This window comes from Coenobita brevimanus, chromosome 39 (assembly GCF_032717465.1).
Source record: "Coenobita brevimanus isolate Jiangsu-jjx chromosome 39, ASM3271746v2, whole genome shotgun sequence".
Lineage (NCBI taxonomy): Eukaryota > Metazoa > Arthropoda > Malacostraca > Decapoda > Coenobitidae > Coenobita > Coenobita brevimanus.
This window is the reverse complement of record NC_136992.1, coordinates 14733464-14749298: the sequence shown is the minus strand read 5'-3', so window position 1 is coordinate 14749298 and position 15835 is coordinate 14733464. Positions and strand designations below refer to the sequence as shown.

The following is a 15835-nucleotide window of genomic DNA, read 5'->3' as shown; positions in this document are numbered from 1 at the left end:
ATGCCATGAAATTCATTGCCTTTCATTACATTATTTTTTTCCTAAATATGCAGTAAGATTCCATAGCCTTGATTTTCTTCAGTTTAAATACTCTTAAATGATGCACTGATGTACAGGCTATAAAAAAAAATTCGGCACCCTTACGACACGATACATTATGATACACCACACGAAGCATTCTGAATCATCTCCTGAATTTTGGTGTGTGCTTGGTATCCATGACCCTGTGTTGCTGGTGTGTGATACTTCGTCCGCTAATGATGAAATCCAGTGGGAGAGTGAGAGAGGTACAGGGGTATCAAACACACCACGTATTCTCGCCTTCTGTAACAGTGATCGTTGCGAAAGGTATCAGAGCAGGGGGTGCCGAAAAATTTTTTAGAGGGTGTACATGCAGTCAAAAGTATCACACAAGAGTATACTAATATCCTAAATGATTAGTAAAACTTATGTCTCAAGATCAATTGTGCATTTGATGATAATGCTAACTAGGAAGTGTCACCAGCAGTTATGAGAAAGGTTTACCACTGTAGTATATAGAATCACTGAACATTGTGTAGTAACAGTCATTGGTGGTGTCATGTTGCTTAGGGCAAGTGTTCATTGATGCTCTTTTGACTGGTGTACAGCACTTCATCACATAGTGTACTGGTATTAAGACTCTCAAATCTTTACATTTAATTACAACTGTGGTAATGTTAATGATACAGTGGCCTTGTATCCCAGGATATTAGATGAAAAACCTGCCACAGTTTCAGAGGCCAACAGAGATGCACACCCTGGCAGTGCGCCTCATGGTGTCTGCCCCCAGCTGTACCTTACGTATATTTATTCAGTTGGTAGATGGAAACATAAGTCATATTTGAACTCATTATTCTGAGGATGTCTTTCATACTCTGGATACTCCAGGTTGTTTTATTTACCTGAGGTTAGTGTTTGAACTCAGGGGTTAGACATGGCCTTCATTAACTCTTCAGTACTGTAGCACTCTACTAAACAGGGTTATCTGGAAGTAGCAGGAATAAAAGAAAATTCATCACTGAAATGAAAAGGTTAGTACTGTAGAATATAATAGTAATGAAAATTTTGTTTGGTGGGATTATGTTTGCATTTATATGGGCATATGTTCCACAGGCAGGCTTGAATGAGGTGGAGAAGGATAGATTCTGGGATGACTTAATACGTGTAGTAAGTGGTGTGGTGGATGATGAGATTGTAGTTTTGGGAGGGGACTTAAATGGTCATGTGGGTGAAGCAACTCAAGGATATGAAGGAGTACATGGAGGATGTGCATATGGTACAAGAAATGAGGAAAGGAAAAGGATACTTGAGTTTGGGGAGGCAATGAAGATGATTTTGTGCAACACACATTTTAGGAAAAGAGCAGGTTGATTACATATGAATCTGGGGGAAATAGCAGCCAGATAGACTATTTCCTGGTCAGGAGGGATGATAGGAGGTTAGTGAGGGATGTTAAAATTATAGGGGGTGAGGAGTGTTTGCTGCAATGCAAGTTATTGATATGTGACATGATTAAGGAGCAGGTAATGAAAAAGAGGGCCTATGCACCTAGGAGTAAAATATGGAAGTTGAAAAACCAGGCAGTAAGGGATGCCTTGTATAGCGAAATGAGTAGAGTGGTGGCTGAACTGGGAGCTTTTGACAACAATTCAGAGCCCTCAAGAACAACCTTTTGAGAGTTACTGATTCAGAGTGCGATGGACAAGGGGTCCCACAATACATAAAGTAACTTGGTGGTGGGATGAGGGTGTAGAAGCTGCAGTTAAGGAGAAAAGAAATCTTTTCTGGGAATGGAAAGAGGGTGGTAATAAAGAGGAATACGTGGCTGCCAAGCGTAGGGCTAGGGAAGAGGTATACAGGGCAAAGTCTGAGTCTCAGAGACTTTTACTTGATAATCTAAATAGCATGGAAAGGAAGAATATGATAATTAAGGTGGCAGATCAGATGAAGAGGGAGAACAGGGATATCATAGGTGAGCAGCGTGTGAAGAGTGATGGACGAAGGGTAGTGGTGAATAGTGGGGATATTAAAGATGCTTGGAGAGAGCATTATGACTGCTTCTTGAATGAGGAGTTTGACTGGGACAGGGAAGGTTTACAGCCAGCAGATCCAGTGTCTGGCCTTTGATTGACACAGCTACTGTGAGCAGGGCAATAGGTAGGATGCAGGTGGGGAAGGCAGCAGGTGTGTCTGGGTTGACTGCTGAAATGTTGAAAGCCTCAGGTCATATAGGAGTGGGGTTAGTCACTGATTTGATAAATATGATTATATATGATATGGTGGATGAATGTGTGAGGAAGAGAGGTTTGGAAGTCAGTGAGGCTAGGGAACTGACAGGAGATCGAGTTGGCTGGATGAATTTTGTGAGGTGATATGCATGATCAGGGATTTTTGGCACCCCTTTTTAACGTGGCAGCGTCTGGATTGACTCTGTCGGGTACGATATGTGAAGCTACAGAATGTGGTGAATGTTTTTGGCGTATCCGGTAGAGCCAGGATTCCGGGGGTTTGAATGATGAGTGAATGGAAGCGTGGCCCATTGGATTGGGCAATTTTGGGCTGTCTGGACATTGCTACTCCTCACCCTGCCCTTGGGTGGGAAAGGAGGTCTGGATGATGATGATGATGATGATGATGTCCTAATTGATTGACTGAAGAGTGTAATAGTAAATGTGTACAAGGGAAAAGATGATGCCATGGAAAGAGGAAATTATAGAAACATAAAGATTTTGGACCAGATAATGAAGGTAATGAGAGAGTTCTAGAGGGTATGATTAGAGAAAGGGTGAGTATTGATGAGACGTAGTTTGGGTTTATGCCAGGCAAAGGGACCACTGATGCCATATTCATTATTCGACAGCTTCAGGAAGAATATATAGAAAAGAAAAGAGAACTGTACTTTGGAGAAGGCCTTTGACAGAGTACCAAGAGAGGTGGTGAAGTGGGCAGTGAGAAGGCTTAGGATCGAGGAGTGGCTGGTTAGGGTTGTTATGGCCATGTATGTGGGTGCTCACACCCAGGTAAGAGTGCATGGAGATTTGAGTTATGAGCTTTCTGTGAAAGTTGTGTGCATCAGGGGTCAGTCTTGAGCCCCTTGTTTTTTAAGGTACTTGAAGCCCTTTCACATGACTTCAGGAATGGACTCCCGTGGGAGATGTTGTATGCTGATGATTTGGTGTTGATTGCAGAGAATGAAAGCTGACATTAAAATAATCATTATACACTGCACATATTTTTGTATACAAGGTGTGACAAAAAAGAATCGGGACATTATCAACGTACTGTATATACTTTATTTCTCGAGATGACAGGAAACTACCTATTCTCCCCTTCGAAATAGTCCCCCCTACAGTCAATATACTTCTGCATTCTTCCCCTTCACTCCTCGAAGCACCTTTCAAAGGCCTACTTCTTGATGGCTCTCAGTTGGTTGCATGTTCTTTGATGTCCCCCACACCCTCGAAATGTGATCCTTTGAGGACACTCTTCAGCTTTGGAAATACCCAGAAGTCACACGGTGCTAGATCTGGTGAGTATGGGGGGTGTTCCAGGGCTGCAACCTGTAATCAGCCAGAAACTGGCCGATGCTGAGAGCTGTGTGTGCAGGAGCATTGTCATGATGCAGGACCCAGTTCTTGTTTTCCCACAAATCACACCTTGTTCGTCGGATCCGTGCAGTCAGGCGGACATCTTCCAATAAGATGGACCTCACTGACTTATTCAGCCACAGTTGCTCAGCCATCATTCTGATCGTCAGTCTGCGATCACTTTGCACCAGCTCCTTGACCTTCTGGATGTTGGCATCATTTCGTGTTGTTGAGGGACATACTGGTTTTGGGTCATCCTCCACGTCACCCCGCCCCATCCTGAACCTCTTGTGCCACTCATAGACACATGTTTGGGACATTGTTTCCACTCCGTACATGTCCTTCAGCATGGCAAGGGTTTCTGCTTGAGTTTTTCCCAAGTTAGCCAAGAACTTGATGTTAATCCTTTGCTCAAGGTTCATTCTGTGACAGAGGGCATTTGACAGGTGCTACAAAACCACCTGTGAAAAGAAAGATATTAAATTAATTGAAGTGCTGCTTTTCTCATACAGTGCTGAGATGTTGGGCAACACTATGATGTACTTCATTATTCTGTGGCTGCTGGATTGTGTGATTAGCAGCCAAAGTCCTTTTTTTTTTCTTCTTCTTTTTTTTTATCACACCTCGTATTCATAACATAAATATTAAACCCTATAAACTCAGTCAGCTTGAATCCAAGTGTGACATATGTGAGTGGGGCAACAGACAGGATGCAGGTGGGGAAGGCAGCAGGTGTTTCTGGGTTGACTGTTGAAATGTTGAAAGCCTCAGGAGATGTAGGAGTGAGGTTAGTCACACCTGATAAGTACGATTATACATGAGTGTGTTGTCCCAGATGATTTTCTGAATGTGTTGTCCCAGATGATTTTCTGAAGAGTGTAATTGTAAATGTGTACAAGGGGAAGGGTGATGCCCTGGAAAGAGGAAATTATAGAGGCATAAAGCTTTTAGACCAGATAATGAAGGTTATGGAGAGAGCTCCAGAAGGTATGATTAGAGAATGAGTGAATATTGATGAGATGCAGTTTGGGTTTATGCCAGGCAGAGGGACCACTGATGCCATATTCATTGTGTGACAGCTTCAGGAAAAATATATAGGAAAGAAAAGGGAACTGTACTTTGTTTTTGTTGATTTGGAGAAGGCCTTTGACAGATTCCCCAGAGAGGTGGTGAGGTGGGCAATGAGAAGGCATGGGATCGAGGAGTGGCTGGTTAGGGTTGTTATGGCCATGTAGGCCTATGTGGTTACTCACACCCAGGTAAGGGTGAATGGAGATTTGAGTGATGAGCTTTCTGTGAACGTTGGTGTGCATCAGGGGTCAGTCTTGAGCACCTTGTTGTGTATCATGGTACTTGAAGCTCTCTCACGTGACTCTGGAAATGGACTCCCATGGGAGATGTTGTATGCTGATGATTTGGTGTTGATTGCAGAGAATGAAAGGGAGGTGGAGGAAAGATTCAGGAAGTGGAGAGATGGTATGGGGCACAAGGGCTTAAGAGTAAAAGTAAATAAAACAAAAGTGATGGTATCTAGGGCTGGGGGTGGTACTCTCAAAGAAGAGGGAGAGTGGCCATGTGCAATTTCTCACAAGGGCGTGGAAGTAATTCCATCTTGTGCAGTGTTTGTGAGAAATGGGTGCATAAGAGATGTAGTGGTATTAGATAGACTGCGAGATAATGCTGATTTCATGTGTGTGGTGTGTCGGGGAGAGCACGTGAATATTGTCAGGCGTGAAAGGATTGAAGTTGCTGGCGAGTCTCTTGAGTGTGTGGAAGAGCTTTGTTATTTGGGAGACATATTATGTGCTGGATGTGGGACAGGAGCTAGCTCTGTGGCTAGAATGAGGAGTGGTTGGAAGATGTTCAGGGACAGTTGCCTCTCCTGACATTGAGAAGGCTCTCCCTCCGTGCTAAGGGATCTTTGTATGCGGCCTGTGTTAGGAGTGTATTGCTGTTTGGTAGTGAGACCTAGGCAGAAAAGGAAGAGGATATTCGCAGGCTCAAATGTACAGAACTGGCAGTGATGAGGTGGATGTGCAGTGCGTCCTTGAGTGCGAGGCCTGGAGGGGCTAGGTTTACAGTGGAGGAGTTGGGAGGCAAGATGGGAGTGGAGTGTATTGGTGTTGTGATGAGGAGAGGTAGATTGAGGTGGTTTGGGCATGTAGAGAGGATGGGAGATGATAATTGGGTGCAGAAAGTGATAAGTGTTAATGTTGGGGGTAGGGTAGGGAGTGGTAGACCGAAAATGACCTGGGATGACATCATTGAATGTGACCTCAGGGTTAAGGGACTAAACAGGGAAGCTGCCAGAAATCGAGCATTATGGAGAGCCGCCATTAGGTGACCAAATCCGATGCATGCAAGCTACTGGAGCCTTCATAAACGAAAACGATATACCCCTTTCATCTGATAGGAGGTAGGAAACTTGTATGGGAACAACCCCTTCAGTCCCTTGATGTATAATGCAGTGTGTTCTTGCTGCTTCCACATGACATTACCTTGCCTTGGAGAGCGACCAACTTGTTATGAGTTAAGTGTTGGGTGCTGGAGATGGACACTTTCACATGGTGGCATCATTATAACTGAGCTGCCAGACTACCTGGTTATACAGGCACTCATCAGCTCTCTCCTTCTCCCTCCAGTGTAGGATGGTAAAGTGGAGAAGAAAAGCAACTTTACCCTGCAGTCCACCCGCTTCATTTTCAGATGAAGCCCACTAGTTCAAAAAGTCCCTCCCCACCAAAATAAAGTTGCCTGATGGTGGCAAGAATAAAATGAAAATACATCAAATTGAACAGCATAAAGAAAAAAACTCCCTTAGCCAGCTTGACATCCATAATCAACACATCAGTGGACCAGCCATAATTGTGGGGAAATTATAATACAAGTATCACTGCTAATGTTGTTTGCAGCACTCTATTTTGACTTTGCCAAAAATTGCCATCTCACCTTGAATGCTGAGTTATATCTGTAGATTAGGATTAGAATATGATGCTAGTCACAAAAAAGTGCTATGGAAAGGATGTAGAGTCAGCATTGTCTTCAGCCTATGAGGTATGTGGAACAAGCTGCAATGGGATGAAAATCTGATCCAAGTCAGAAGGAAAGAAGTATAGTACAGTGTTAACCCCTTCAACCCCATGCCGTTTTCTGCTTTATTTTTGCAGGTGTCAGAGAGGGACACCTTCATGTGGTGCCACCAATACGGTTGGACAGTGGAGTTGCCTAGTCATACAAACATGCCATAATCATCTCCCTGTCCCCCAAAAGGAGGATGATGGATTGTGGAAGAAGGGCAGTTTATGTTTACAGTCCACCAGGTTCAGATGAGACTGGACTTGCAACTGCTACTACTGCAGCTGCAATTCTCAGTACCTGTATCTCCATATAGGATTTCTTAATTTAGGAGACAAGTTTCAAAACTGTAGTGCTTATTGTATCCTCTAATAACAAATTCACTGCCATGGGGCTCTCCTAGGCCAAAAACAAGCAACCGGGTATATGAATAAAGATAAGGTACATTATTTTTTAAAAAGATATTATTGTAGTGAGAGAGAGTGGCTTTATCTTGGTGTTTGTAGTTTAATCAGCATAGGTACATCCCCCCCCCCTCCACTTGTTTACCCCTCTCATGGTCAGAACTAATTTAATATTCTATTGCAGCTAATGCCAGATGATTTTTTCTGAAGAGAAGCCTAATATGGTCTCCTTTGACTCTCTTGTGGTCAAGACAACTCTGGTATTTCATTCTAGATATTGCCAGATGAAAATTGTAATAACTCCTCATTCTGGTTGGCTAAAAGGGCCCACTGAGCACTGTAATCCTTCTTGCCACTGGGTGAACAGCTAGTGATCTGATGAATTTTCTGGGTGCGAGCTGTTAACTCAGACTTCTGTGGCTATAAGCCATAGCTGTACACAATCATCTGGTACAGGTATTTTCTGAAACAGAATACTGGTGGTGTTCGAACAACGAGATGGTAGGGTGGAGTCCCTTTGGCCTGTGAGGTGGTGTAACTTACAGGTCTGTTAAAATCACTTGGTATGCAGTGATGCAAATGAAATTTAGTAGCTTTGGCAGCACTTTGTGAGTGCCAATCAGCTCACCACATGGTGTATGTCCACCTCCCACAAGTCTCAGTGGGGAGGTAAAGTTTTTTGTTTTCCCCTGCCCCTGATGTATTCGTCACGTCTTTAAAGTATTCTGTATCTCAGTGATGTGGTTAAGGATGGTGAATATCAGTGATAGGACAGTAAAAACAAATATAAAACAGATGTGGCATTGGTTATAATGTAGTGATGTATTTCATACCTCACTAGAGTCATGATTCATACATGACAATTTAGGTGTGTGCGGTGCAATGCATCAGTATACATCACACCCACACCTGCTTGTGTGTATGGCTTTCTTTGTTATAAGATGGTCCATGGTTACTAACATCTTACATACATACATATTCAGATGTTGGTAGTATAGTGCACTAAAACACCAAAATAAATTGTACCGATGAAGGGAAGAAGAGACTTAAATCATGTGCTTTGACAGATAATGAATCTGAAAGGGGGGAAAATGAAAATGACAGGAATTTGACAGTGACGTGGTCAAAAGAAGTCTGTTTTGAATGACACCTTCATTTTCTCATCTGTTGCAGAGTAGGGAGAAATTACAGGCAGTAAGGTGAATGAGTTCTCCCAACACCTGCCACATGAGCAACCTGAGACTTGCTAGCATAATAAAATTTCCCATCTCTCACTATTTGGCATTCATTAATATCAAAGAATATAATTCAGAAACATGGTTTTCCAGTGTAATATTTTCTTCCTGTCTTCCTAGAAATTAGCATAGTAAATGCAGGGAACATTTTCATTTATTTCTGTGTTTATGTGCATGTTCAATACCATTTTGGAGGTGCCTCTAAGTCTGTATGAAGCATCACCTCTGAGTGATGGTTTGTATGATTCTCTCTCTCTCTCGCTCTCTCTCTCTCTCTCTCTCCAGTATGTCCAAAACAGTTGTGCATTTACCCAACTGTAGTTCTAAAGAGGGGCAACTACCTCAAGTTTCATCGACAGGTGTTGTTTTTTGTTACCATATTATCAGCGTTTTCAGATTTATACAAATATTTTTCCAGTAGTACAGTAGTGTGAATCAAGGTGACTCCACCCTGTTTCGTAAAAATATTAATTCTTTTGCAATCATATGACTTGTTCCAAGCTACATGAAAAATCTTGAATTTGCTAGACCAGAATGCAGGATTTCTGATGGTGACAGCATTGCCCCTCAGTCTCCTTTGACTCGCTCTCAGCAGAATATCATTATCTGGCATTAGCTTGAATAGAATTTAGGCACTGCAGTTGTTTTGAACATAAGCAAGTGTGCAGCTTCATGATTAATAAAAAACCAAGGCCAGATTCTTGGGCAATGCATATTTGATGTATCTTTGTGATTAGCTCACTCCATCTTTTTTTACAAGGGAAATATAGGTCACTTAAGTGTCCTGTTCAGAACTTGTACAAGCCTTATTATACGTCAGGGAAGTTTGGCTATGTGGAGAGGATGGAGATCAAGAGACTAACGAAGAGAGTATGTGGGAGTGAGGTGGAATGGGGGAGAGGGAGGAGCAGGCCAAGGATGAGATGGAAGGATGGAGTGAAGAGGTATATGAGAGAGGGGGGTGTGGGCTGGGAGCAGGGCAATGAATTGGTGGGGGACCAGGTGACAAGGAGGAGATTTGTTTGTGGGATTAAGGCATCTGGCAATAGATAGATAAATAGATGTGTCCCAGAATATTTTAAGGTTTTCCATACAAATGGTACTAGAGGTTGGTGGAAACTAGCAAATCAGCTTTGCAGGGAACAGTGGTTTGATAGACAGTGTATACTGGGTACTTACTACATAATAACAGAAGTGTAAAAAAGAGCACCCCTTTTTAACATGACAGCGTCCAGATTGACCCTATCGGATATGGTTATGTAAAGCTACAGAACGTGGTGAATGTTTTTGGCATATCAGATAGAGCCAGGATTCCAGGGGCTTGAATGATGAGTGAAAGGAAGCATGGCCCAGTGGAGTGGGCAAGTTTGGGCTGTCCGGACATTGCTACTCCTCACCCTGCCTTAGGGTGGGAAAGGTCCGGATGATGATGTAAAAAAAAAGCAGCATATAAGGAGGGCTTGTGGTAATTTTCAATTTTGGAGTGGAGTATCATTTTATTTTCTCATTTCATCACATGCATAACTTCACACAAGTGCAACATACATTTATCATTTACAGTTGTTACACTTTATCAGCATGGATTCTTACTGCATAGAGTAGTACACCTCAAGCTCAGTAATTTGGTTCCTTTGAAAATAGATGAATTTTGGTATTCTCATCAAGGATTTAATTTCAGAGTAGTGATCAACATTATTTCATTTTGCAGTAACTGTTTTGACCAATAAATTTATATCCATCAACCTCTGAAGTTTTCATTGTCCAAATGTTTCAGTAAATTATATTTTACACTATACATTTGAGTTACACTCATCCAACCTGGGTAATGAACGAACAGGCATGGGGAGGTGGTGGTGGTGGTTTTGATTAATTCGTCTGGCTGACCTGACCCATCAACTGTAGGCGAGCAACTGCCTCTCCAGGGTCACCCCATGCTGTGAGCTGATGTCACCTTGCAGTGGACAGCACCTCACTATAGCCATGCATGGAGAAAAATGTTGAGACTTGATTCCTGGGTGGATGCCATAGTTGTCTCTCTTCAGTCACAGGTTCACCATATCAAGCTCCGCATCTCCCCGTTATATACAGTAGCTATAAGGTTAGCACTCACTTATGTAACTGGTTTCCTGGGTTACAGGAAACAGGCTTCCACTCAGTGTAAAGCCACGAGAAGTGGAAAGAAAAGTAATAAAAGGTGACTGGAAGGATGGAAGAGAGAAGGGGGGGACATGATAAATCTGAAGAAGGGGGGGACATGATAAATCTGAAGAAGTAGGCAACACATCAAGTGACTGGATGATGGTCGCCACCACCACCTACCAAGCCATGAGATGTAAATAATTGATATGGCTGAATTGTAATGCTTTGTAGACTGGTCATAGTAACTGGATGATTGAGCAGCAGGGTCAGAAAAGAAAAAGCTATTAAAGGGAAGGGTGCATATTGTGGAAGGAAATGAACTAAAATGAACAGAGAAACACCTGAAGTGATGAAATAAGTACAGTACCCTGCCTAATAGTTATGCAAAATGTTTTGGAGCAGAGCATAATGGTAGGGCCCCTGGAAAGGGCTGTTAATAGTACCAAAGCATTTGGGCCAGGGCGAAGGGGGGCCAGGAAAGCAAGCCCTCTAACTTGCCAATAAGTAGTATTCTTCAACAATATGGAACTTAAATCTAATGATCACAATTCCTGAAAAGGAGAAACAGCAAGTGAAAAACAATTAGCCTACAAATGAGGAATAAAAAATGACAATTTATATTTGTCGTCTTCAATGGACATGTAGTAATAGGGTATACACCTTACTTCTTATATAAATTTTGGGTTCCATGTCGTTCTATATACTTCTCACAACATATTTAGAAGGTAGACAGAATGGTAATCCATGCCAACAGTGATCTTACATGGATGTGTACAGTAAAATGGCAAATTATTTGCCTAATACCCAAGTGACACGTTATATGGACATCTTACATATGTTTTACATACATAGACTAAGGCACAAATGCAAGTAATAAGGTATTTAGAAGGTAGATTGAACGGTTATCTCACCTGGAGCTCACTGCAGTCCCTTGGTCAGTACCCTACATGAAAAATAACCTTGAGGACCATTGGACCCCAGTGGCTTTTTAGTGCCAAATTTGTGCTAGATCCGAGAATTACGCCATCACCCCCTAAACTACTCGACTGGTCAGGAAGCTAGAGAGAAGGACAGGTCCTTAGAATTTCTGGTAATATATGAAAAACAAATAAACAAACAAAAAAAGGCTGGGGTCCAATGGACCCCACGTTACCTTTCCTGGGGTTAACAAACACGTATGAAAAGAACTGTACTGTAGCTAGGGGGGTGACAGATTAGCGATTTTTCCGATTTTGCATTGTCTCCGCGTTTCAAAAGGTGCCCAATGAAGTCACGAATCTACAGTAGTGCTCATCTTATTTTTTTTGCCTAAAATGTTTAACCCCTTGTACATGGAGTCTGAACATTGGGCATGTCTGCCCGCAGGCCATTTAGGCAGACTGGGTTGGGAACACGTGCAATGATTCGTCTCTGAAGAGCCGTGATTATCCATGTGTGCTCTAAAATCGTCAATTTCTCTATAAATCATCATAAATTCCAATACTAGAGTAGATACAAGACCCTGAGAGTTTTTTTTTTTTTTTCGGCAGTTGATCATATAGTTTTAAGGCATTTTGTCTTCAAAAATAAGCATTGCATCATTTTATTTGCAAAAATCTACGTTCATCGCAACAACGAAGTGGTTCTCGCCCGTAGGTATCTAGGATAGCTTGCTTAGGGCACAGCTGAAATCACTGATATCTATGTCAACATGGCAAGTAAGTTTCCTCAGGTACACTTTGAGGTTACTTGGGTATGTCTCGTTGGAGAGGTTTCTGTCGTTCTTGAGCTTGAAGATATCCACCTGCTTCGGGTACATCACGCAACTGTTCCTCGCATACCTGATTTCAAGATACAGTCGATCGTTCTTGTTCTTCTTGCTGATTTTGCTACCTCTTGGTGAATGGACCACCAAGGTCCTTGAGACTAGCTAAATCAGCATTTCTCTGTCTGTCTACAGAGATATTAGCTACTTGTCTTTCGTCCATTCCTTCCTCCCCCAGCTTCTGTTGTTGCTCGTCGCACTCCTTCATGATTTGCGGGAGCTCTCAATCGCTGCCTGTCATATGCTAGAAATGTTTGACGTCCATCCCTTTGTCTTCAATCAGCGCAGATCCCGCTGCATTGACGTGGGCTCTGCTGACTACCTTTAGCTGCTTAGCCCCTTTCAGCTTCAACCCATAGTTGATGGCACCCACAGATAGTTGATGGGTACAGAAGCAAGCTTCTGATCCATCTCACTCAGCTGATGGGGAGCTTCAGAGTCAGCGTTCGGTCCAAACTGAAACATGTCTCTGTCTCGACCACCCTGTCGCAAGTCGTGGAAGGAGGATCTTCAGAATCTGTCAGTATTCATCCTTGTACGTTTGATACACAGCCTCAGCTGCTGTCAGTAACTCCTCATGGTAGAGAACGTGTTGAAACTTCTCACTCACGAAGAAGGCAGGCTGAGACAGGTTGAACAATGTCTCTGCAGAGGTCGTGGTTAGATCCAGGCACAGCTGAGGGAAGGCCTCCAGGATCTGTTCATAAGTGATTGAGCTACTTGAGGTACGGTACACGAAAGGTTCCACCAGATGAACGCCGATCGCCACTCCCACCGAAGCCAAGATACCCACATAATCCACCTTCTCGAAACCCCTGACTATGCAGGCCAGCTGATTGGTGATCGACTGGAACTTGAGCAAGAAACTCGTCACATATTGGTCCAAGAAGAGAGCCACCGCACAGCTGTACAAAACCTCTCCTTCTGCAGTCTCTTGGCCATGTTCTTCTGTCCATGAAATACGTTGAACATGTCTGCCTTGTTCCATTGCTTGAGGTCGAAGTCTTGGGAGACCAGTCTCAGAAGACATCTGAGCCAGTTCTTAGTGACAGATACCTGAGAGTTGTCTATTGTGATGGGAAATCCTGCGAGTATCTTCTCTGGCTCAATAGTCCTGTCGACGTCACTCCAGAGCTTGCACAGTTCCCTGTTGAACATCAGACCTGGATGAACTTGCCAGAGCAGGTGGTCAGGGATGTGGTCGACTTTCAGCTTTTCAGCTACCATTCCCTCGACTCCAGTGTTGTGGTTGACACTGTCTGTCATGATGAAATCGATCTTGCTCCCCAGGCTTTGCAGAATTACGCCTCCACACACCGTCAACATCGACAGGACAGCCACTTTCAGATCGGCTAGGTTCTCCTTTGTCTCAGAAACAATTCTGAGCATTGGAAAAAGGTTATGGTAGTACTTCCCCCTGATCATGACTCCTTGGATGGAATATGTTCCAGTCCCTTGTGTTCTGATGCCATCGTCGTTTTAGGTAATCAAGACTCTCATCACAGTCCAACATCTCGTGCACAATCTGGGAAAGCGTGGATGCTTCATTGGCTTTGCCGATAGTGATGTTGGTTTTCTTGTGACGAACGGTGTCGAGATAGATATGATCATCTTCATCGTGGTACTTCCAATTGAGGTTGAACATATACCTCCCTACTACCACTACAGCTGCAGAAGTCTGCGTGACTGACATGTGGAAGCTGGACATCAACTTGTCGATGACCCAGTAATATTCCGGCCTAACTTATTGTGGGCTGTGCCTTATGTGATTCCAGTCTTCAGGAAGAGTCTTCTCGACTGACGAGGATGATGGGCCTGTCACAAACTTCCGCTTCTTGGATGACGTTTCCTCTTCTGCTGGTTGGTATTCCTCATCATCGCAAACTTCTGGACACTCATCTTCGTGGTCGTCTGAGGCAAGGTTATAGACAGACTAACTTTATCCACTCTTGCCAAATCGATCGTTTCCCTCCTCATCAGTTCGGTCATCTCTTCTTTACTCTTATGCCTCCTCAGAGCCATTTTCTTCCATTTCCTGTCCACGAACGTTTTGCAAAACATCTTCCCAGCTGTCCTCTGATCTTGCAGATATGCTCCTTCGTCTTTGGTCATTTTGACACCATACAGCATCTCTTGCTTCTTGATGGACGATTTGTCTTCTGTCGCTACCTTGAAAAGAGTGCTGTTCACACGGTTGTTGAATGGCTCAACACAATTCTGGCGCCAAGATTCAGTTCTTCTGTTCTTCCTGGTTTGAAGGAGAGAAGAAAATTCTTCGTATAACTTCAGGATCGCCTTTTTCACATTGTTCTTGGTTTTGGTGTAGACGTTGTACCAAATGACTCCGTCTGCAACCAGCACAGCAGCTTGTTCACGACTAAGCTGGACATGACCAACACCACGAGGGCGAACATGGAAGATCGTCAGTTCTGCGATGTTCTTCTCAGTGGGCAACAGGCCTGGAGCAAATTCATGACGTTCTCGGTAGATTTTGTCGTTCAACGTCGTCTCTGTCATAAATCTGATTTCCCTCATTTTGAGAAAAAGCAACGCTATTCAACCAAAACCTGAAGCAGGTTCAAAAATTAACTTAGACGTGTATAAAAACAATGAAACTGTGCTACGGACTACCTATTCGACATACACCTGCCTGAATGAATTATAGATGAACATCTCATACTTCATGGGGTATAATATGTACAAGGGACCAAAACAATTCATTGGTCGGAATATTTTTCATAACAATGACTGTATTCAGGCAAGGCACAGTTTATGACCCGGAGGTATAACATTCACAAAATTGTCACCCCCCTGCTGTAGACAAGTAACTCTTAAAGAAGCCTCAAAATTCTCTCTTACATCGAAATTATCAAGGCTTTTGGCTACATTCATAAAGGAGTTTGGCCAATTAAGACGATAAAAAAGCCTTGCTTGGTTTTGTCATATTTTTCACCCTAATGATCTAGTTTGGTTGCGAAGTGTATGGTAACTGTACAAGTGAAGACAAATGTACCGTATATGCAAACAGTCTTTAACAGTCGAAAGCGTTGCAACAATCTAGTGAGCTGTGAGGCACGTGCGAGGAAGACTGACTGTATATTTCATGCTTAAGTGTCTGCAGGGTAACCCATGCTCCGTGGAAGTTGTTAAGACTGTGAGTGCATTTCTTGGCAGAAAGGTGTTTGTGTAGCAACTCTTGCCATCTCCGTGATGATGGATGAAGCATTTAGATTTCATTAATCCTTCCTGTGGGCGAGACGTAAGCCTAACTTTTGACCCAACACAGGAGGATGGTCATGGTTTTCTCCAGTGTCATGTACAATACTGTGATGATAGACGAGCTAGTTACCCTATATATTCTGATGGAGGGTTCTCTCCTGGTCCTTAAGCACCAGCAGTTTTGATACTTTTTTACTGGCAATTAAGACTGTGCTAGTTTGCATCCCTAAAGAGAAGGGTGGCTGCATGATATTTCTACCTTAACTCAGGTGTTACTGGACAAGGCAGTCACTCTTGGTCTCCCGACACAAAGATTCTCTGTTAAGGCCTCAAGTCGTGCCCATGGATAAG

General features: G+C 43.1%; 1 protein-coding gene across 1 annotated transcript; it reads right to left on the bottom strand.

Moving 5' to 3' along the window:
- Positions 1-14009: 14009 nt before the first annotated feature.
- On the bottom strand, positions 14010-14800 carry LOC145396796 (uncharacterized). Its single transcript, XM_080270087.1, has 2 exons — positions 14266-14800; positions 14010-14176 (listed from the first exon to the last, which is right to left on the bottom strand). The coding sequence occupies exons 1-2, from the start codon at positions 14798-14800 to the stop codon at positions 14010-14012; spliced, it is 702 nt and encodes a 233-aa protein (XP_080126213.1).
- Between the last annotated feature and the right edge of the window lie 1035 nt (positions 14801-15835).

What these genes read in the sequence shown, in the direction of transcription:
- LOC145396796 (XM_080270087.1), bottom strand. Translation starts at nt 14,800, where the DNA reads ATGAGGGAAATCAGATTTATGACAGAGACGACGTTGAACGACAAAATC. An exon ending in GGCTCTGAGGAGGCATAAGA is followed by an intron (nt 14,177 to 14,265) that starts GTAAAGAAGAGA and finishes ACCTTGCCTCAG; the next exon opens with ACGACCACGAAGATGAGTGT.